The 23,898-nt window shown below is 39.5% G+C and overlaps 1 protein-coding gene across 4 annotated transcripts in view; it reads left to right on the forward strand.

Annotated features, from left to right (window-relative positions):
* LOC138835950 (tRNA pseudouridine synthase Pus10) overlaps window positions 1–23,898 on the forward strand; it is a 73,052-nt gene that overhangs the window by 230 nt on the left and 48,924 nt on the right. The window contains exons 1-4 of one of the 4 annotated variants that reach the window (XM_070034529.1): window positions 42–411; window positions 4,203–4,343; window positions 6,289–6,543; window positions 7,994–8,080. In XM_070034529.1, the coding sequence (XP_069890630.1) occupies window positions 4,218–4,343; window positions 6,289–6,543; window positions 7,994–8,080 (468 nt within the window). In that variant the 5' untranslated portion in view covers window positions 42–411; window positions 4,203–4,217. Of the gene's footprint in view, window positions 1–41; window positions 412–4,202; window positions 4,344–6,288; window positions 6,544–7,993; window positions 8,081–23,898 lie in introns of those variants that run through there. The other 3 variants (XM_070034532.1, XM_070034531.1, XM_070034530.1) reach the window with 3 other exon arrangements.

A 23,898-nucleotide genomic window follows, 5' to 3' on the forward strand; every position in this document is an offset into this window, starting at 1 on the left:
GGGGGTGTCTTCTCGGGGAGCCGGCCCTTCCGCTGGGGAGCGATGCCCGCGGCGCGGTCGAGCCCACAGACAGGGTGGGGTGTGCCCACGGCCGCACACCCGGAGCTTCGTACAGATCTCCCTACAAATAGGGAGACGTTCGCTCAGGCCTCGCTGGAGGGGGCCTGGTACTTTCGTTCCAAAGCTCGGGTTTCCTCGGGGAGCAGAATTGCTAGGCGCACCGAGTGCGCGGCCTTTAGTCTTCCCCGTTCCCCCCGAGGGCCGGAAGGGTTAAATCCCTGGGTCCCGGCATCTCCGGAGCAGGTGAGGCGGGGTGGGCTGAGCGGACGGGTTCGCGCCCCGCCGTGGGAGCCTTGCAGCGGAAGGAGATCGTTGTGGAGACCGCTGGAGCGGCCTTGTGGGCCGGAAGAGGTAAGTAGGCAGTTTCTTGGACCAGAGCAAAGAGGATAAGGGATTGCTTGGATCGAGCTTAGACGCGGGGGTGAACTTTCCAAGAACGCAGGGTAGAGTCAGTGGCTGAGTAACTTAACCGTAGCCCAGTCGAAATGGTGAGCATGGCCTCTGGAAATGCACACTCCCACCCTGAAGCCACGAGACGGATTGCATCCGTGTGCATGGAAATGAATTTTGGAACATCTCATCGTGTGTAACTCCAGCCTCTCCCCCCCCTCCCCACGTCTTTCTTTCCTCCTCCTTTTTTCATCCCCAACCATTGTTTCAAATTTTGTTTTGCAACTGACCAGAAGGAAGGAAGTCCCTTCTTTCCATTAAATCAGACTGGGTATGTGGAGAAGGGGTTCAGTCTCCTTAGAGGTCCATACACGTGGTAGCTGCTTCCTTGCAAAGTTTCTTGAGTCCTTTCTGTAAAACAAACATGAAAACACAAAGCAAAAATCATAATAATGGCAGCTGACACTGGAAAACTTACTGTGTGAGATGTATTTCTCAGGGCTTGCTTGCAATAGTAAATCTAAGGGGACAAACTGATGTTGGGAAATTCTGTCATTTCACTACATCAAGATGGGACTGTTAGCGAAATGGAGCTCCCTTCCCATAGCTTAGTCCACTCCTTCCCCTCTCCACAGCTTAGCATGCTCCCTTCCTAGGCAATACTAGGCCCATCTAGTAAATAATCAGCCTCCAACCCCCTTTACATTGGGATGGCACTTCTCTGGGGCAGCTACCACCATATAAGGCAACAGGAACCCCTTAGAGGGACCTTCAGCAGACCTGAAGGCAATTGCAGGACTCCTTATCTACAATTTGGACAGCACCTATAAATTCTAGTCTGCCATAATGAAGCCCCTGGCCCACACATCCACACCAGGATCTCCACCTCCTAGCCCCTTCTAGTCTCTACTAAACCTCCTAGGTTATCTAGGTCACCTCAGACAATAGCCAGTGCTGCTTCTCCCTTGTAAGAGGGGATTTTGCAGGCCCCTCTCTCCACAATAAACCTTTCTTTGTTTTCTGTACCTGGATGTCTGCATAGTTTTCTGGCAAAGTCCAAATAATCTAACAGGAATAACCAGATTCCTTTTAATGTTAACATACTTGAGAAGTAAATATGTTACTTAGGTGAAAGTGTTGAGAGGTCTATAAATCCAAGGCTCAATTTTTAACACATCTGAGTGTTTTGAAGATCTTGAAATTACTCGTCAGGAAATTTTATCATTCTTAACAGGTCTGAGAACTTTTCAGACCCAGAATGTCATTTCCTGACTGCATAGTACTCTTATTTTAATCGATCTATTGGAGAAACAACATTCTATCTTTAAGCTAAAGGAAAAAAGCAAAAATGTAGCTATTTAAGTTGAAAAAAAAAGTTTCACTAAGAAGTTTTCTTCTAAAGCCTGTTGCTGGTTTTAATTTTTGTTGTTGTTGTTTTGCCTGTCCTGGGCCTTAAACTCTGAGCCTAGTTGCTTTCCCTAAACTCCTTTTGCTTAAGGCTAGTATTCTGCCACTTGAGCTACAACACTGCTTCCAGCTTTTTCTGTCATTAATTACAGATAAAGTTTCAGACATTCCTGCTTGGGCTGGCTTCCAGCTGCGATTCTCAGATCTCAGTCTCTGGCTTTTTTTTTTTTTAGTGGAAAGAGGGTATATTTGTTTTTCTTTCAAGTTAAAGATTAATTCTGAATTTAATTGCATCCTGGGCCTGCCTTGACTAGTAGAAAGGAGGAGAAAAAAATAACAATGAGCAAGATAGAAAACCATTTATTTATGAGAGTTCAATCACATGTATTTTTTTTATTTATTTATTTATTTATTTATTTATTTATTTTTGGGTCCAGTCGTGGGGCCTGAACTCTGGGCCTGGGCACTGTCCCTCAGATCTTCAGCTCAAGGCTAGTGCTCTACCACTTGAGCCACAGCGCCACTTCCGGCTTTTTCTTTTTGCTTATGTGGTGCTGAGGAATCGAACTCAGGGCCTCAGGCATGCAAGGCAAGCGCTCTACCACTGAGCCACCTTCCCAGCCCTCACATGTATTTTAAATGCTTATTTTTAGCCTCATGGATCCAGTCCTTTCTCAACATCAAGTTAACAGGTTAAGTGAGTTGGTTAAGATATTCTAATGTCAACAAGATCACATAGTTTCATTATTTAGAGTACTCCTGTTTATATCCCAAGTACTTTGTTGACAATACCCTTGAACCTAGATTTACTTAGGCAACCCTGGTTGTTTCTCAATTTTGGTGTATGAAAATTCTTACTGTGTCCAAACAAGCCTGGCTTTTTTCTCTATTGTTACAATCATACTTACCTGAAGTAAAACACAGCTCTGGAATATTTACTTGTCTTGATAAGTAGCCACAGACATTTAGAAACTTATAAATAGTGAGTTTTAAAGGTCTGGAAAACACAGACTTAACTATAGGAATTACATCTTCATAGTAAACTCTTGGTAAGAGCTTTATTGTCCCACAGATTTTAAGCAAGTTTATTGATTTATGAAGTTACACAAATTTAAAATAAATCAGTTCATTTTAAAGTAAATGTGGATCCATTGACTAATTATTTTAAATAAAATCATTAGTTCATCATTTTAAAGTAAATGTGGATCCATTGACTAATCAAATGAATTTTTGCCAAACATAGAGTTATTGGGTAACTTCAACTTTTGGTACCTTTTCTTTCCTAGCAGTAGAAAATTTTATGTTGGCTTCTCCAATACAAATATAATTAAGGTTTTAAAAATGTGTTTATTCAGATTTCAAAACTTGGCACCATTTAAGGCAAATGATTACTCATATTTTACACTTTTTTTTCTACTCCTAGATTAAGGAGCAAGTTTTTCTCATTTTGCAAACAATTACTTGGAACTTATTTGTATCATCAAAATTGATTCTTTGGGTCCTACTGATGTATTTGTTTAATTTTTTTTTAAATTTTTGGTGGTGATTTGAACTCAGGGCTTCAAGTGTTCTACCACTTGAGCCATGCCTCCTTCCTAATCAATATGTTTTAAGTATTTGACTGCTATCAATAAGGCTAGACAACTATTACTATATAAATTGATCTGAATTATTTTCTAACAAACTCATTTTTCAATAGGAAAAAAATTAATACTTTAGCAACTCTCTTTACACTGAATATTACAAAATTAAAAGTAAGACTTCACCTCTGTTTTCATTACTCCTCTCAGAAGCAACCTTTTTATTTCATTTATTTATTAATTTTTATTTAATTGTGTTTGTACTGGGACTTGACTCAGGGTTTTATGTTCTTGCTCAGCCTTTTCTGCTCAAGGCTGTTGCTCTACCACTTCTGCTTTTTGCTGGCCAGAGAATGCTCTTGGATTTGTTTGCCTATGCTGGGTTTTGAACCAGGATCCTTAGACTCAGCCTCCTGAGAAGCTAGGAGATCTGATTCATGGCTTATTTCTCTTAATTCACTTGATTATATTGATGTACTTTATCATAATCTAATGTAAATTATTTTGCAATTCAAATTTTTTACTTGACCCACTTTTTTTTTCTTATGAAAAGGCTTGCCCAGGCTGGCCTAGAACACATATGCTCAAGTGATCTTTCCACCTCAGCTCCCTAGAGCTGGGATTGTAAGAGCTCATCACTGTACTTGACTCATCACTGTATTTGATCTTCTTCCAGACTCATTCAAGTTCATATGCCTATAACACAAAGGACATTATGGGAGAACATTGAAATTGCTCATTAGTTTTCCTTTCCTTTCTTTCTAGTTATAATTATCAAGTATGTTTCCACTGACTGAAGAAAACAAACTTGTGGCCCACTTGTTGCTCAGTTCTGGAACCTGTCCAAGATGTATCTTCAGATTCTGTGGTGTGGATTTTCATGCACCTTACAAACTTCCATACAAGGTATTTTCTTTATTTTTTTGAATTAAGAGGTTCCCCCCCCCATACTATTATTATTATTAGTTATTGTTGTTGTTGTTGTTATTGCCAGTCCTGGGGCTTGAACTCAGGGCCTGGGCACTGTCCCTGAGCTATTTTGAACAAGATTAGCATTCTACCACTTGAGCTCTACTTCTAGCTTTTTTTGGTGCTTTTTTAAGTGTTTACATTTATATCTATCATATGGTGCAGACAGATCTTTTTTTAAAATATTTTTTAAATTTTATTTGTTTATTTATTTTTTATTATAAAAATACTGTACAGAGGAGTTACAATTACATGGCAAGATAATGAGTATGTTTCTTATCAAGCATTGTTGCCTCCTCCTTTGTTTTAGACAGATCTTTGTAGAGGAATTTACTGGTACTTTTAATGTTTACATGGATTTTTTTACAAAGGGCATTTGAATAGAATATCACAAAATACTGCTTCTGGGCTGGGAATGTGTCTTAGTGGTAGAGTGCTTGACTAGCATGCACGAAGCCTTGGGTTTGATTCCTTAGTATCACATAAACAGTTAGCTACTCAGGAGGCTGAGATCTGATCATGGTTCAAAGTCAGCCCAGGCAGGAAAGTCCCTGAGACTCTTATCTCCAATAAACCACTCAGAAAATTATAAGTCATACTAAGGCTCAAGTGGTAGAGAGCTAGCCTTGAGCTGAAGGGCTGGGGGACAGCATCCAGTTAAAAAAAGAATATCACAGAAATGTTTGTTTTCTTTGTCAGTTGTGGGGCTTTAAATCAGCGCCTGGGTGCTGTCCTTGAACCTCTAAATGCTTAAGGCTAGTGCTCTACCACTTGAGCCACAGCACTACTTCCAGCTTTTGAGTGGTTAATTTGAGTTAAGAGTCTCATAGGGACTTTTCTGCCTGGGCTGGCTTCCATTTGTGTTTCTCAGATCTCAGCCTCCTGAGTAGCTAGGATTATACATGTGAGCTACTGGCTCCTGGCTAGAATGTTTCTTAAATTAGTGTATATAAATCATTTGTAATTATGGTGCCAAATTTCAGCACTATCATTATCTGCGTATTATGTATTAAATTGTCTGAAGATATTTCACTTAATGGACTTCTTCAAATGATTGAATTTTATATTAAAGAAATACTGTACTTGTGATATTTTAGTGATTGTGAGGAAGGATTGTGATTCAGTTTGTATTTCTTCTCTCTTCCTATCTCTTCTCCTTTCCCCTTCCTTTATCTCCCCTTTCCCCACCCTTTTCACTTTTTTTTTTTTTTTTTTGTCAGTCGAGGGGCTTGAACTCTGGGCCTGGGAGCTGTACCTGAGCTCTTCAGCTCAAGGTGAGCAGTCTACCACTTGAGCCACAGGGCCACTTCTGGTTTTCTGGTGGTTAATTGGAGATAAGAGTCTCAGGAACTTTCCTGTCTGGGCTGGCTTTGAAGTATGATCCTTAGACTCAGCCTCCTGAGTGGCTAGGATTACAGGCATGAGCCACTGGTGCCTGGCCACTTTTTTTTAAAATGCTGGAATCTGAATAGTAATCCAAGGCCTTGTACATGCTAACCAGGCATTTTACATCTGCATCTCCAGTCCAATTTATATTTTTATGAATTACCAAAATTAACAAAAAACCTACTCTCACAGAGTTACAAACTAGATTAATAAATTTGTTGGTGGTACTTTTCTGCCTGAGATTTAGTATTTTACCTTCACTGATGTATGGAATCCCATTGGGAAAATACAGTGGTTGTTAGATAAGTCTCTTCAATTCCATAGAAAGCCAGTACTGTCTAATAAAATAAATGTGTTGTTCCAGCATTTATATAAGTCATCACTGCACAACTCTTTAATTACAATTTGTACTGTTGTTTTCATGCTTTTATCTTATCCAGAAATCCTGAAGGACATTATAGAAGGATCATTACTTTTTCTTTCATTAACTTTTCAGGAGTTGCTTAGTGATCTACAGAAATTTCTGGAGTCTGGAAAAGATGAATTGGTTTTGGAAGTTCCAAACCCACCTCCCAAGAAAATTCGGCTACAAGAACTGGAAGATGGGGTTGATAATTTAATTCGAAATGGAGAAGGCAATATCTCTTATATTGAAGATGGAAATATTGCTTCCAAGAACTCAAATTTTAGTGTATGCAATGTTTGCCTTGGAATTCTCCAAGAATTCTGTGAAAAAGAGTTCATTATGAAGGTAAATAATATTTTTTGTTACAGATACAACTATGCCAACATTTTCAGTCTTGAGGCTCAGAGTACTTGTATGCATAGAAAGGAACCATGCCATTCATTTCAACTTGTTTCACACTAATGTATAATTGAAACATGATTTTTTTTTGGGGGGGGGTCCAGTCATGGGGCCTGAACTCTGGGCCTGGGAGCTGTCCCTCAGCTCTTCAGCTCAAGGCTAGCACTCTACCACTTGAGCCACAGCGCCACTTCTGGCTTTTTTTTTTTCTGCTTATGTGGTGCTGAGGAATTGAACCCAGGGCTACCACTGAGCCACCTTCCCAGCCCCCATGATTTTGTTTTTTAAAACCAAAATCCACTACTCTTTGTATTGACATATCTGAAACTTAATGAACTATATTCCTGTATCAATCATGAGTGTTGTTCAACTGAGTGCTATTTGCCTGTTGCTGTTCAGCATAGCTAAAGAGATAGAGGACACTTTTTGTAATACCTAGTATTACCTGAAAAAGGTAGATTACAGTTTTATAAAAGGTAAATGACTAAATGTGGAACTACTTTTTATTTCCTGCTATCAAGAATATTATATTTAGCTTTATTTTATTGGCAGGCAATTAAAAGTTAGGAAGTAATCTAGTAGAAAGCTAATATTTTGGGGTTTTTTGGTATCAGACTTCCTGTTCTTTTGTTGTTGATGATTTTTTTGGTTTGTTTTTGTTATTGGTCTTAGGGCCTAAACTCTGGGCCTAGGCACTGTCCCTCAGCTCTTCAGCTCAAGGCTAATGCTCTACCACAGCACCACTTCTGGCTTTTTCTGCTTATGTGGTGCTGAGGAATTGAACTCAGGGCCTCATGCGTGCAAGGCAAGCACTCTACCACTGAGCCACCTTCCCAGCCCCAGACTGTTCTTGCTTGCTTTTTCACCTGTAGCTGAGGCTCTATTACTTGAGCCATACCTTGACTTCTGTTTTGTGCTGGTTAATTGAACATAAGAATGTCTAAGATTTGTCTGCCCTGGCTGGCTTCAAACCGAGATCCTCAGATTTCATCCTTCTGAGTAGTGAGGTTTATAGGTGTGAGCCACTGGCAACCAGTGGCCATTCTGACATTCAACCACTTATACTAAGGAGTCAGTTGTAGCTGTTTTGGACCTTACAATATTTTCAGGGTCATAATTAGAATAGAAAAATGTTTCATTTTAGGATGTTTATAAGAATTCTGAATCAACTGTGAAAGGTTTTATTTAAATTTGATTTTGTTCATAGCAGTGCTGGGGATTAAACCCATGTCCTGGGACATGTTTCACAATAGCTATCTCTGAGGTACATCCATATCCTCTATCTGAAAGTTTGGAACGTTTTTAGTCATTTCCTGAACAGAAATTCATGTTCTGAAGATTAGAGTAAGATTTTAATCAATTCTTGGGATTAATGTAATTGTAATGCTTTTTTTAGGTATGCCAAAAGGTTGAAGCTTCTGGGTTTGAATTCAACAACCTGGTATTTTCCGTATCCTTTCCACCACAGCTATCTGTAAGAGAGGTAAGGTCTTTTTTTTTTTTTTTTTTTTGTGGGACTCAAACTCTGGGCCTGGGCGCTGCCCCTCAGCTCTTCAGCCCAAGGCGAGCGCTCTACCACTTGAGTCACAGCGCCACTTCTGGTTTCATGGTTAATTGGAGATAAGAGTCTCGCAGACTTTCCTGCCCGATCTGGCTTTGAATTGTGATCCTCAGATCTCAGCCTCCTGAGTAGCTAGGTGAGCCACCGTGGCCTGTGAGGTAAGGTCTTTTGTACACTTAAAAGTCTATGTGAGCCGGGAAAAATCACAACATGTAGCTAAGATATCCAAACAATTTTAACAGACTACTTTCAAAAGTTATACTCTCTAAAGAGTATAACCTGGCAGAAATGGATGCATTTTTAGAGAAATACAAGTTGCCCAAACTGAGCAAAGAAGAAGTAAATTAACTAAATAAGCCAATATCCTACAATAAGATACAGGAAGCAATCAGAAGTCTTCCGACAAAGAAAAGCTCAGGACCAGTGGATTCACAACAGAATTCTATGAGACCTTTAAAGAAGAACTAATACTCATACTTCTCAAGCTCTTCAGAGAAACAGAGAAGGAGGGAGCTATCCCAAACTCATTGTACGATGCCAATATCACATTCATCCCCCCAAACCAGGCAAAGACCCAACCAAAAAGAATTACAGGCCAATTTCCTTGATGAACACAGATGCAAAGATCCTTAACAGAATTCTAGTTAACAGAATCCTGAAACACATAAAAAAAATCATGCACTACGACCAGGTAGGCTTCATCCCAGAGATGCAGGGATGTTTTAACATATGTAAGTTAATAAATGTAATCCAACACATCAACAGAGCCAAGGTCAAGAATCACATGATTATCTCCACAGATGCAGAAAAGGCCTTTGATAAAATTCAACATTCATTCATGCTAAAAGCTCTGGAAAAAATAGGAATAGAAGGAACATTTCTTAAAACAATAAAAGCCATTTACAACAGACCAATAGCCAGTATTATACTTAATGGGGAAAAGCTACAACCAATTCTCCTAAAATCAGGAACAAGGCAAGGATGCCCACTGTCTCCACTCCTCTTCAATATAGTCCTGGAACCCTTAGCCAGGGCAATGAGGCAAGAAAAAGACATTAAAGGGATCTGCATAGGGAAAGAAGAAGTTAAACTATCCCTTTTTGCAGATGACATGATACTATACCTTCACGATCCCAAAAACTCCATCCCCAAACTCTTAGAAATCATAAATCACTTCAGCAAAGTAGCACGATACAAAATCAACCCACAAAAATCAGTCGCCTTCCTGTACACTGAAAATGTACAAGCAAAGAAGGAAATAAAGGAAGCAACCCCATTCACAATAACCTCCCAAAAACTAACATATTTAGGAATTAACCTAACCAAAAATGTGAAAGAACTATTTAATAAAAAGTATAAAAAGTTAAAGAAAGAATTTACAGAAGATACTACAAAATGGAAAGACCTCCCATGCTCTTGGATAGGCAGATTTAATATGGTGAAAATGGCAATACTGCCAAAATTAATATACAAATTCAATGCAATTCCAATTAAAATCCCAATGACGGACATCTCTGAAATACAGAAAACAGTCCAAAAATTCATATGGAACAACAAAAGACCTAGAATAGCCAAAACAATTCTAGGGGATAAAGACAACATGGGAGGGATTTCCATTCCAAACTTCAAACTCTACTATAGAGCCATAATAGCAAAGACAGCATGGTACTGAAACAAAAACAGACCTGAAGACCAATGGAATAGAATAGAAGATCCAAAAATAAATCCACATGCCTACAGTCAGCTGATATTTGACAAAGGAGCCAAAGATATACAATGGAAGAAACACAGCCTCTTCAACCACTGGTGCTAGGAAAACAGGGCGGCCACATGCAGAAGACTAAAAGTGGACCCCAGCCTATCACCATGCACCAACATCAACTCAAAATGGATTAAAGACCTTAACATTAAACCTGAATCTCTGAAACTACTGCAGGACAGAGTAGGAGAGACACTTGAACTAATAGGCACAGGAAGGAACTTCCTGAACAGAGTCCCAGGGTCACGACAAATTGGAGAGAGACTCGACAAATGGGACTACCTTAAAATAAAAAGCTTCTGCACAGATAAATCTATCACAACCAAGCTAGAAAGACAACCAACTAATTGGGAAAAAATATTTACCAGCAATATATCAGACAAGGGGTTAATATCCAGTATATACAGGGAACTCAAGAAACTAATCCCTCCCAAACCTAACAAACCAATTACTAAATGGGCAAGGGAACTGAAGAGAGACTTTTCAGATGAAGAGATAAAAATGGCAAAGAAACACATGAAATGTTCACCATCCCTGGTTGTGAAGGAAATGCAAATAAAGACAACCCTGAGATACCACCTTACCCCAGTCAGAATGGCCCACATCCACAAGTCAGCCAACGACAAATGCTGGAGGGGATGTGGAGAAAGAGGAACCCTATTACACTGCTGGTGGGAATGTACACTTATACAACCACTTTGGAAAGAAGTCTGGAGGGTCCTCAAAAAGCTAAATATTGACCTCCCTTATGACCCAGTCATACCACTTCTAGGCATCTACCCTGAACAACAGGAACCAGTATACAAGGATACATGCACGTCCATGTTTATTGCAGCACTGTTCACAATTGCCAGGATATGGAAACAACCCACATGTCCCACCACAGATGAATGGATCCAAAAATTGTGGTATCTATACACAATGGAATATTATGCAGCCATTAGAAATGACAAAATAATGGCATTTGCAGGGAAATGGATGGAGCTAGAAGAAATGTTGAGAAAGGTAAGCCAAGAGCAAAGAGACAAACGGTACATGGTCTCCCTGATAAGTGGATGTTAAATCTAAAATGTTAGGTGATACGACAAAATTAACAGGACTTAAGAAACAAAGGACTTCCACTCATCTGGTCGGATCACTACTAAATAACCCCATGCTGCTGATCACATGTATGGTATATATGTGTACACTGGAGGGGAACCAGGAAGATGATACAGAACTAGAGGGAATCGGAAAAACTTACAACAGTGGGACCCATCAGCTGCACTGGACATTGACCAAAATGAACTAAGCAACTTAATGGCAGCGATGGGAGGGAGGGAACAAGTGGGAAAGAGGGAACAGCTGATGCTATGCAAAACAAAGGAAATGTACATACCACCCAATGTGGAAGAAATAGCTGTATCGAAAAGCTCACATAACTCATAGACGTTATAGACCGTGATAGACATTTTGCTCCAGGAAAGTTAGAATGTGTTGTGACTTTAACTGAGCATCACTATCTCACAATACTGTGAAATTTGGGAAATTATGTAATCACTTAATCACAATAAAAAATTAGAAAAAAAAATGTCTATGTGAGGGCCGGGCGCCAGTGGCTCACGGCTGTAATCCTAGCTACTCAGGAGGCTGAGATCTGAGGCTCACGGTTCAAAGCCAGCTCGGGCAGGAAAGTCTGTGAGACTCTTATCTCCAATAAACCACCAGAAAACCAGAAGTGGCGCTGTGGCTCAAGTGGTAGGGTGCTAGCCTTGGGCTGAAGAGCTGAGGAACAGCGTCCAGGCCCAGAGTTCAAGCCCCTGACTGACCAAAAAAAAAAAAAAAAAAAAAAAAAAAAAGTCAGTGTGAGGGCCTGGGAATGTGGCTTAGTGGTAGAGTGTTGCCTAGTATTCATGAAGCCCTGGGTCCGAGTCCTCAGTACCACATAAACTGAAAAGGCTGGAAGTGGCGCTGTGGCTCAAGTAGTAGAGTGCTTGCCTTGAGCAAAAGAAGCTCAGGGATAGTCCCCAGGCCCTGAGTTTAAGCCACAACTGGCAAAAATAAGAAAAAGAAAGTCTATGTGAGGAGTAGAGGTGAGGCTCAGGCCAAAAACATCAGTCAATAAAAAAAAGTGAGCCGGGCGCTGGTGGCTCACGCCTGTAATCCTAGCTACTCAGGAGGCTGAGATCTGAGGATCGCGGTTCAAAGCCAGCCCGGGCAGGAGAGACCGTGAGACTCCTATCTCCAATAAACCACCAGAAAACCGGAAGTGGCGCTGTAGCTCAAGTGGTAGAGCGCTCGCCTTGAGCTGAAGAGCTGAGGGACAGTGCCCAGGCCCAGAGTTCAAGCCCCACGACCGACAAAAAAAAAAAAAAAAAAAAAAAAAAAAAAAAAAAAAAGTGTCAGATACCAAGTTCAAGTCTCACTCTTGGTTCCCTTCCCCCCTCGAAAAAGTCTGTATTAGAACTGTGTACCCATGGCTCATGCCTGTAATCCTAGCTACTCACAAGCCTGAGATCTGAGGATCCCAATTTGAAGTCATCCAGGGGAGACAAATCTGAGATACTCTTATCTCCAGTTAACCAGTTGTGGCTCAAGTGGTAAGGCACTAGCCTTCAGCACAAAAGCTCAGGGCTAATGCCCAGGCACTGAGTTCAAGCTCCAAGACTGACATAAAAGACACAAACAACTAAACAGAAAGTCTATGTGCTGGTGCTTCATACCCATAATTCTAGCTGCTTAGAAGGCAGAGGTTTGAGAATTGAGATTTGAAGCTAGCCTGGCAGGAGAGTCAGTTAACCACACACACACAAAAAAAAGCCAAAAGTATAGCTGCAGCTCAAGTGAGAGCACCAGACTTGAGTGGAAAAAGTTAAGGGACATTAGTCATGTACTGAGTTCAAGTCCTGGTACTGGTGCACGTGTGCACACGTAAAAGGGGGTTAGTGGTAGAGTGCCTAGGTAGCATTCACAAGGTTATGGGTTTCATTCTCAGCACTGAGGGGAAAAAATGTATGTGTGAAGTACATGCTGGGAATTTCTCAAAATATGAAAATATGGAAATATTCCTTTCCCTATTACATTTTTCACATTTTTGTTACTGAATTACTGAAACAATTTATAGCTGCTAATTAAATAATTAGCAAATGAAAATGGTACAATTTTGATATAAGTTAGTTTATTCCTCTTAGCACTGCCCATATTAACTTAATTCTAGCTAATCAGGAAGTAGAGACTGGGACAATTGTAGTCTAAGGCCAACTCAATCAAAAGTTAGCAAGACTGCATCTCCACAAACAAGCAGGGTGTTCTTATGCAAGACAGTAATAACAGAAGGCACAGGTGTGAGGATAACAGTCTGACAACAGTCCCAGGCAAAAAACATGAGACCATATCTGGAAAATAAAGCAAAAAAGGGCTGGTGGTGTGACTCAAGTGGTAGAGTACCTACCTTAGCAAGTTTGAGAACCTGAGTTAAAACCCAGTACTACCAAAAAATAAACAAATGAAAAAAGATTCTCATTTAGTAGAAGATTTTTTGAAAGTCTTAGCTCTGAATAAGCATGATATATAGAGATTTGACCAAGACTCTAGAGATTAAGGCAGATACCTGTGTATTTTATAATTCTTCTAGGATAGGATGATGTCAGCTATCATGAGCTTTTTTTTTTTTTGACCAGTTCTGGTACTTGAATTCAGGACCTTGGTACTGTCTCTAAGCTTCATTTCCCTCAAAGCTATTGCTTTACCACTTGAACCACAGTGCCACTTCCAGCTTTTTCTACTTATGGTATTGAAGAATCAAACCCAGAGCTTCATGCATGCTAGGCAAGCACTCTACCACTAAGCCACATTCCTAGCCCCATGAACATTGTTATTCTCTGGAATGAAAAATAAAAAAAGCAACTCTTCTAGTTCATGATAAAAGGAATCAAAATAGTTTCATGTTTGTCTTTTTAGTGATAATAAGCAAAACTATCTTTGTTCATATTGCTAAATAAAACATAGAGAAAAACTTCTGTTCTAAATGTATCCTCTTTCCTCTAAGAATCCTAGAATATCCCCAAAACACTGTCTATATCATCACTCTTTTTTTTCTTCCCCCATCACCTTTTTGAGTGATTATGCTTTTTGGCCACAAGTAGGACAGATTGATTAAGACTTACCGAAACTGGATAGAACTATGGAGTAAAGCTGGACAGTGAAAAAGAATACAATGATTTCAAGTAATATCTCTGGTCTATGACAAAATAATTGAACAAATGAAAAAATAAAGTGGTTGATTTGATCTGCTGTAATTTTCTGGTTAATCATCAGAACAATTTTCACTGGTAGTTTATGTTTTAGAAACAGACTTTCAAGGGCTAAGCAACTTGTGAAAGTTGCAATGTCTTGAGTAACAGCAAAAAGGGAAGCTCAAGGACAATGCCTAGGCTCTGAGTTCAAGCCCCAGGACTGGCAAAAACAAACAAAACAAAACAAAAAAAACAAATAAGCATATTTTCTAAGTTTGGTTGTATATCACTGCTAAACCTTTCCTCTCAGTTTATATCTTTAAATTAAAAAATGTTGTAGTTCATTCTTTTCTTTTTTTTTTTTTTTTGCCAGTCATGGTACCTGAACTCTGGGCCTGGGCACTGTCCCTCAGCTCTTCAGCTCAAGGCTAGTGCTCTACTACTTGAGCCACAGCACCACTTCCAGCTTTTTCTGCTTATGTGGTGCTGAGGAATCGAACCCAGGGCCTCATGCATGCAAGGCAAGCACTCTACCACTGAGCCACCTTCCCAGCCCCTTGTAGTTCATTCTTTATTGTTATTATTATATAGTTGTACAAAGGGGTTACAATGCCGTAAGTCAGGTTATGGATACAATGCTTTCTTGGTCAATGTCACCCCTTCCTTCATTCTCCCCTATTTTTCCCTTTCCATCCCTATCCTATGTAAGTTTTTTTGTTTTGTTTTGTTTTGTTTTGTTTTTGTCAGTCATGGGGCTTGAACTCTGGGCCTGGGCGCTGTCCCTCAGTTCTTCAGCTCAAAGCTAGAAGTCTACCACTTGAGCCACTTCCAGTTTTCTTAGGTTTATTGGAATCAGAGTCTCATAGTAATAAGAAAAATAGCATAGGAATCTGGGCAAGAATTTTTACAAGGATTAGAAAGCTCAGACTTTAATCCAAACCAAATTATCTCAACAAAAGAAACTATAGGGAAAAAAATGGAGTACGTACCTAGAATCTCTGTATCCAAGAAGCTGAGGCAGTAGGTTTGTGTGAGACCAGCCTTAGCTAAATAGTGACATCTTGTCTATTAAGAAGGAAGGGCTGAGGTTATATGTCCATGGTAGAGTACTTGTAGAAAAAAGAAGAAATAGAAGATCCTTGTCTTTCTGTGTATTTACATAAATATTTATTTACTTTTTATTTATTTTGTTGTTTGTTTTTGCCATTTCTGGGGCTTGAACTCAGGGCCTGGGCACTGTCCTTGGGCCTCTTTGTACTCAAGGCTAGTGCTCTACTACTTGAGCCACAATGCCACTTCCAGCTTTTTTTTTTTTTTTTTTGAGTAGTTTATTGGAGATAAGAGTCTATCTGGTCTTTGAATTGTGATCCTCAGATTTTAGCCTCCTGAGTAGCTAGGATTACAGGTGTGGCATTTTAGAAAATGCCAGAAATAGTATTACTATCCTGATAAACCCTTATGTTACCCAAACTTAACAATTGAATTGTTTGCCACCTTGAGATCACCTTTCAAAGAAATACAGGAAAGGTACAGTTAAATTAATACAAGTGAAAGAAGGCTTAGGTCTCTTAGAATAGCAACCAGAATGTGAAAACAACTAATGATTAAAATCTTGCAAGAATTGCTAAGGGACATTTAGAATACTTAAAGTTACATTTAGAGCAAAAGAAATATGAAAAAGGAGGTGGAAATGTATGTCAAACTGATGGTGTCCTGGTGATGGATATTATTGAAAAACAGAATTCTGAAAGTCCTACTTTGCTCTGTCCCTTCTGTCAAGGAGGGGTGATTTTCATACTGAAAGGGTAAGCATGATCATTGGTAAGGCAGAATGAAAAGTCCACATGGTGAAGCTTTTTGAAATGGGTCAAGGTTTCAGTTGTGGGTAAATTACATTCCAAGATAGATTCAGAAAGAACTTGCAACTTCCCATGATCTTTGAGGGCTTTTAAGGGAGAACAGATTTCCCAGGTGACTAGAGGCCGATAAGGACAATTCTGCCTTTTTTTTTTTTTTTGGGTCAGTTGTGGGGCTTGAAGTCTGGGCCTGGGCTCTGTCTCTGAGCTCTTCAGCTCAGGGCTAGTGCTCTACCACTTGAGCCACAGCGCCACTTGCTGTTTTCGGGTGGTTAATTAGAGATAAGAGTTTCATGGACTTTCTTACCCGGGCTGGCATTGAACTGTGATCCTCAGATCTCAGCCTTCTGAGTAGCTAGGATTACAGGCGTGAACTACCAGTGCCTGGCTAAATTCTGCTTTTCTAAAAGTAAATACAAAGCTGCCTTTGTTAATTACTATCTGTTTATCTTGGTCCTGGCAAGATTCTTGTTTTTTTCCTCTATGTTCTTTATAGATGAACTTGCCCAATTCTATGGCTTTTTTACATCTCATATTTTTATAACTTTCATATTCAATCTTTTCCCGCATCCTTCCTGGCAAGATTCTTGATGAGGAATTAGAAAAGCAAACTGTGGATACTGAACATAAGGAGTAATTGATTGCAACATAGAATAGGTTTGCTAAGAGCAAATTGTGTCTGCATAATTTCTTCCTTTTACAGGCTAGTCAAACTGGTAGAACATGGGATATATTCTACATAGGCACTGGCATGACTAGATTTTAGCAAGTCCTTTGACCAGGTTTCTTTCTCATGGTAACTTTGTAAGAGTGTTAAGAAACATGGACAAGACCTGAAGACAATTAGTTGGATTGTGCCAGACTGGCTAAACTCTCAACATATGGGTCCTGGTGATCAGTGGTGCCATGAACTCTGGTGCCTCTTGACACTAGAGAAGGCAAGGAAATGGTGTTATTACTTGATTACCCAGAAATGTCCTGTTGATACCTTGATTTTAGCTAAGATGTTGGACATATATTTATTAAAAGAATTATAGGGAGCTGGGTGCCAGGGCTCATGTCTATAGCTACTCAGGAGGCTGAAATTGAGATTTGAAGCCAGCTAGGGCAGACAAATCCCAGAGAGTCTTACCTACAGTTAACCAGCATAAAGACAGCGTGGAGGTGTGGCTCAAGTAGTAGCATACCAACCATTGGTGAAAAAATAGAGTAAGAGTACAGGGCCTTGAGTGCAAGTCCCAGTACTGGTACATACACAAAAAAATTAAATGCTATATAGTATTATTAGTTCTTCTAGGTTTAGCTTTACAAGTTGAATCCAGTAGAGGGCAATATTGTATTATCAGTTTGGTTATCAGTCCCTCGTGCATGGGAAACATTTTTTCTTATCTATGGACTTTAGATAGGTTATACTGTTGCTTCGATGTTACTTTGGTTATATGAAACTACTTCACTATAGACAGTATGATATGGTTGGAGTTTTATTGTCTAATCAAAACTTTTCCCTTTCATTCCTTATACTTTATAGCTCTAGGCTGCTTTGCATTAAATACTACAAGTTACACATGACCTTAGAGAAGTTGCTAAAAATGAAAGTATAAATTTTGTGTAGGTTTTTTTCTTCTTTTTTTTTGGTGCTGGCACTGAGGCTTGAACTAGAGCCTCATGCTTTCCCTTTCCCTCGTCCTCCTCATGGCTGACATTCTACCACTTGAGCCATACCTAAGTAGCTAGGATTGCAATTGTGAACCACTGGAACTTAGCTTTTGCTCCTAATTCTTGCTATAAACCTGGACTGCTAAAAGAGGACAGCAAAACCTATGCCATAGCCTGAATGCTAGGCTGTCCTGAAATTTGCTCCACAAAATTAGTCCATAACTTTTAAGTTCAGCTTCCTACAAAGTCTGAGGATATAGGCACAATGTAGACAAGTTCTCTGCTATAATATGAATAGCTTCTGGTTCAGTTCCCAGTAGTCTTTGATCCTCTCTGGAACTTCATGAGTGTGCTTTCATTATCCACATTCCTAAGTCATTCTGGTCTTCTGAGCTTCTATCAGGATCACCCATTGAACTATACCTACATTATTTTAGTTTTTCTCTAGTCTACCTCTCCAAACTTGTCCAAATTCCTTCAACCTGTCAGCTGCAAAGGCTTGAGAACCACATAGTCATGTTTAGTCCCAGCAAGACAATTTTGTGAGTTAATTAGCTATTTTGTTTCTGTGGCAAAATAGTGAAGCAAGCAACTTAAGGTGTGAAATGTTTATTTTGGTTCATGGCCAACCAAATAAATTATGACAAGAAGAGAATAGCAGAATAGAATAGCTTACATCATAGTGGTTAGGAGGGAGGAAGAGAGAGAAGAAAGAAGAAAGAGAGGGAGGGAGACAGTATTCAGGGATGAGCAGACTAGCCTGTGTTCTGCTTTCTCCTTCTCAGCCTTTTATTCCACTTGGACCCCCAATCTGTGAAATAGCACCATCCATATTTAGGGTGGGTCTAATTTAGGATTAATTTAGAAAGTTAGTTATCTCTGGAAATGCCCTCATGGGCACATCTTAGAGCTGTGTTTTACTAGTCTGCTAAGCATTCTCAGTCAAGTTGACAATCAAGATTAACTGTCACTACTGGGTAGAGTGGGCAGTCAGAAGTCCAGCTATGAAAAAATCAAAGTAGGACTAATAACTTGTCAGGAAGCAGGTGCAGGGACTCTATATGTGAAATAAGAACTCAATTCCCAAGGAGGAATGTGAGTGGCTGTGGACCAACAGGCTCACAGCAGTGAGAATTCTAAAGGCCACCAAAAGAATTTAATATATCTAAGATCCATGAGTGCAGTTGAAAGGGTATTCAGACATTTATTTATGTATTTGTCAGTCGTGGGTGGGGCTTGAACTCTGGGCCTGAGCACTGTCCCTCAGCTCTTCAGCCCAAGGCAAGCGCTCTACCACCAGAATCTACTTTTCTTCACTGGTATTAATACAAGATAAGTAGAAGTGTTTTCCTTTCTCCATCCTCTTGGATTTTATGTATTTTAAACAAACCTGTTTTTGTTACAGAGGATTAGCAAAAGTACATACTTGAGTCTCTTTCTCTCTCTCCCTCAGAGTGGTATTGAGCTCAGAGTCTTGCACTTGAACCATGAATGAAGAGAAGCAGGAGGAAAGAATTTAGTCATAAAATTCAATGCATATCTTACAATATTAAGAAAATTGAGAAAAGGGTGGTTGGGGAAGGATGGGGGAGAATGATGAGAGGGTGACATTGACCAAGATGAATTGTTTGTCTAGTGGCAACTCCTTTGTACAACTACTTAAAGATAATTTTTTGAACAGCTCTTCTTTGAGAGAGAGAGAGAAAGAGAGAGAGAGAGAGAGAGAGAGAGAGAGAGAGAGAGAGAGAGTGTGAGTATGTGTGTGGTCCTGAGGCTTGAACTCAGGCTACCACTCCACCAGTTGGGCCACATAATCCATTTTCAGCTTTTGAGTGATTAATTTGAGATAAAAGTCTTTGCTGGAATTTCATGGGCTTTCCTGCCAAAGCAATCTTCAAACTTAGATTCTCAGATCTCAGTTTCTTGAATAGCTAGGATTATAAGGCATGAGTCACAGGGGGTGGGGGGTGGGGGGTGGGGCGTGGGGCGTGCAGCCTGCTTTAGTTTTTTTTTTTTTGGATGGGATCTAGCATTTCTGCCCAGATTTTGAACTTTCTTCCTATGTCTCCTATATATCTTGGGTCATACCACACCATTTACCTTGTTGGTTGAGATGGGTGTCCTGATAGCTTTTCACTTAGGCTACCTTGAATGTGGTCCTTCAGATCTCCCTCTTCCAACTAACAGGGATTACTGTGAGCGTTGTGAGCCACAACACCCTTCTTGATCATCTCTCTTTACCAAGAAGTTCCAGTATGTACAAATATATTAGTTTACTTTTACTGTATCATTTTTGCATTTACATTTAAATTTTTGTTATAATTGTATCTTCTCACTTCCTGAATGAAACCAATGAACAAGACTGAAATATACCATCTTGGTTCTTTTATTTGAGAAGTTAGAAATACTTTTATTGTACTGTAACAACTCTAATAAAAATTTACCAGTCTAGTTTTCTTAAAGTCATTTGTTTATGGCCAGGCACTGGTAGCTCATGCCTGTAATCCTAACTACTCAGGAGGCTGAGCTCTGAGGATCATGGTTCAAAGCCAGCCCAGGCAGGAAAAGTTCATGAGACTCTTTTTTTTTTTTTTTTGGGTCTGGTCGTGGGGCCTGAACTCTGGGCCTGGGCGCTGTCCCTCAGCTCTTCAGCTCAAGGCTAGCACTCTATCACTTGAGCCACAGCGCCACTTCCGGCTTTTTTCTTTTTTGCTTATGTGGTGCTGAGGAATCAAACCCAGGGCCTCAGGCATGCAAGGCAAGCGCTCTACCACTGAGCCACCTTCTCAGCCCTCCATGAGACTTTTATCTCCAATAAACCACTCAGAAAACTGGAAGTGGTGCTGTGGCTCAAGTGGTAGAGAGCTAGCCTTGAGCTGAAGAGCTCAGGGATAGAGCCCAGGCCCAGAGTTCAAGCCCATGACCGACAAATAATTATTTGTTTATAAAATTATGTATTATAAAATAATAGTGAACATGAATCACCTAGTTATATTTTGCATTTTCTTTTATTTTTTTCAGTTTGTTTTTGTTTGGCACCTTTTCATGGGACACTTTTTTTATACATTTATACAATCGATTTAGGGTAATTAGCATGTCTTTCACCTCAAGCATTTATTTATTTATTGTGGCAAGAACATTTAAAATCCTTTCCTGGCTATTTTGACACATTGAGTACTTTTTTTTTGTTAACTGTATTTGCCCTATTGTGTAAAAGAACCTCAGAAAATGCTCCTTCTAGGTGTAGCTTTTTATAGCAAATAGTCACTCTAATCCCTCCATCCCTTTCTGTTTCTCTGAACTACTATTTTTTTTTTTTTTTGGGGGGGTCCGGTCGTGGGGCCTGAACTCTGGGCCTGGGCTCTGTCCCTCAGCTCTTCAGCTCAAGGCTAGCGCTCTACCACTTGAGCCACAGCACCACTGCCAGCTTTTTTTCTTTTTGCTTATGTGGTGCTGAGGAATTGAACCCAGGGCCTCAGGCATGCAAGGCAAGCGCTCTACCACTGAGCCACCTTCCCAGCCCTGAACTACTATTTTTTATTTCTGTGAGATCAACTCTAGTTTTTATCTTACAAATTAATTATGGGAACAGTTGAAGAAAATAATAGTACAATTCTATTCTTTTTGAGAATGTTTATGCATTTTTCTTTCTTTCTTTTTGGGTCCGGTCGTGGGGCCTGAACTCTGGGTCTGTCCCTCAGCAGCTCAAGGCTAGTGCTCTACCACTTGAGCCACAGCGCCACTTCCGTCTTTTTTCTTTTTGCTTATGTGGTGCTGAGGAATTGAACCCAGGGCCTCATGTATGCAAGGCAAGCGCTCTACCACTGAGCCACCTTCCCAGCCCTATTTATGCATTTTTAAGGTTAAGTAATAGAAAAGTGCTAACAGGAAGAGAAGGGTAGGAAAATTTTATTACTGGGGCTGGGAAGGTGGCTCAGTGGTAGAGCGCTTGCCTTGCATGCCAGAGGCCCTGGCATGTTTTTAAAATTTTAAAATTTCAGTTTTTAAAATTTTCTGTTTTTATATCATAGTGAAGAAAATTCATGGTGATATATGAGTAGCAGCTCATCACATTGTAATTCTTGCTTAAAATTTCCCACACAAAGTTCTGACATTAGACCTTACTTTGAGACAGGCCTTCCTTTACCAAATTATTCTTAGGAATCTGTTGGCTTTTTTCTTCTCTCTCACTTTCTCTCTTTGTCTTTTTCATTTTTTTCTTCTCTGTCATTCCTCTCCCTCCCCTATCTTACATCAGGGAACCCTAATAAAGATTCAGACAGGATTTATGCTGGGCAGTCCAGTGGCCTCTGCCTTTGTTCTTTCTCAGTGTCTTATTGAACTTAGTGGTTACGAGTGTGGTTGGAGGTGCTTTAGTCATTTATTTGCCTTTTCATTTTGCATACCTGTTAACCTGCATTCACAGCTAGAAACAGTCACTCTAGATGCTATTCTGTTCTTCAGATTCATGAAAAAAATTTAGTAAGTGCTGCCCTTAAGCTTTTCAACTAAAACTAGAACTGAAAGTTTAGAAAGACAAGGTGTAAGGAAATATCCCTTTTTATTTAATGAGGCAGCTTGTTTTAATTTTGAATTGTTAAAGAGATGTATAAAAACAATATTTTTAGTAGGCAATCTTAAGCCTCTGATTATATGAAAAACCTTGTTCTCCTGTTTTATAGATGAGGAAACAAGCACCTAAAAAGGCACTTAGTTTGCCCCAAATAACTTGCCAAATAGGAAAGAACTGGAACTCAGTTTTTCCTGTTTTGAAATTCAAGGCTTTTCTAGGATACTTGGTGTCCCAGTGTCCCTGGTTCTGATACTGAGTAGGGAGCTCCTTGTAAAGAAAAAGTATGACGGTCACGCTCAATCTTAACACAGTTATAGATTCATTTTTATGGAAAACCTTGGAAATTTTTAGCACATGCTTTAATAGATTTACAAAGACTCAAATAATAATAGCTGGAAATATGACCTATTTTTTGGGTTGGGACAAGGCTCAAATGGTAGAACAAGGCTCTGAGTTCAAACCCCTGTACTGCACATATATATCTCACAAGTATTTTACATTGCAATAAAATGTGTTAATTTGGAGGAAATCTGTTCTTTAAAAATAGGATCATTATCCATGGGAGATTTTGTGTACATTTTATAGTGTACAAAGTATTCATTCTATTAACCCAACACCTCTAAAGTTAGCTAATGAGTTGGGAAATGAGATTTACATTAAAAGAATTGGGTAAATGTGGTCTTTGCGTTGATGAAAAAAATGTAAACAATTTTAAAACAAGGGGAGCTTTATTATGTGCAAATAAATGCAGTAACTTAAACTAGGTTAATATGCTTCATTCATTCAAATTTTAGCTTGAAATGATCCTTGGGGATATCTTATAATGAACAGATAAAACTAAATTAGTAATTAGCATACTAATTATATGGTCTTCTAAAGCATAATCTTTAAAACTGTTTTCCTTATACATATAGTTATTTCTAAGTAATTGATCCTCAAAGCTCAGATTGTCACTCCTTTTTCCTGTATCCCCAAGTGTAGCCCTGTCACAACAATTACCACTTCTTTATTTTCATTAATGGTACTAATACTCTTACTTTATCACTTTACTTCCTTTTTTCCCCTTCCTCTTAGTTCATGGGGTCACTCAATAGACAGAAATTGTTCTTTAATCTCTATATTATCAGTAGATCTTACCATGCAGGTAGTACCCCAATATAATTAAGTGTTAAATCTTTTCTTATAGTTGAAAAATTAAGGCCCAGAGAGGTAAACTACAAAGATGACACCATATTTTAGAGACAGAGTCTGCCTTTTGGCCAAGTACTTGTTTTCTTCTATCAGGGATTATATACACAGTTGTCTGTAAAGGCTAGATAAGAAATAAAAATGAGAAAAATATGCTGGGCACTAGGGGCTCGTGATGTAAGCTAATATCTGAGAATTTGGGTTCAAAGCGCCTGTCAGGAAAGTCTGTGAGACTCTTATCTCTAATTAACCAGCTTGAAATGGAGTTGTGGCTCAAGTGTAGAGCACAAGTTTTGAGTGAAACAGCTCGGAGTTGGTGCCCAGGCTCTGAGTTCAAGCCCTAGGACTGGCACCAAACAAACAAAAAAGTGATCTGGTATATTAAAATGTTATTCGCTTTTCTGGAACTTAGGACTTTCTCAAGCTAATAGAAAGAACTTTTTGGAGGGAGGAGGAAATAGAAAAAGATTGGAATGAATATGAAAATAAGTTTC

Source organism: Dipodomys merriami, unplaced genomic scaffold (genome assembly GCF_024711535.1).
Source record: "Dipodomys merriami isolate MVZ:Mamm:240054 unplaced genomic scaffold, mDipMer1.0.p SCAF_242, whole genome shotgun sequence".
Classification (NCBI taxonomy): Eukaryota; Metazoa; Chordata; class Mammalia; order Rodentia; family Heteromyidae; genus Dipodomys; species Dipodomys merriami.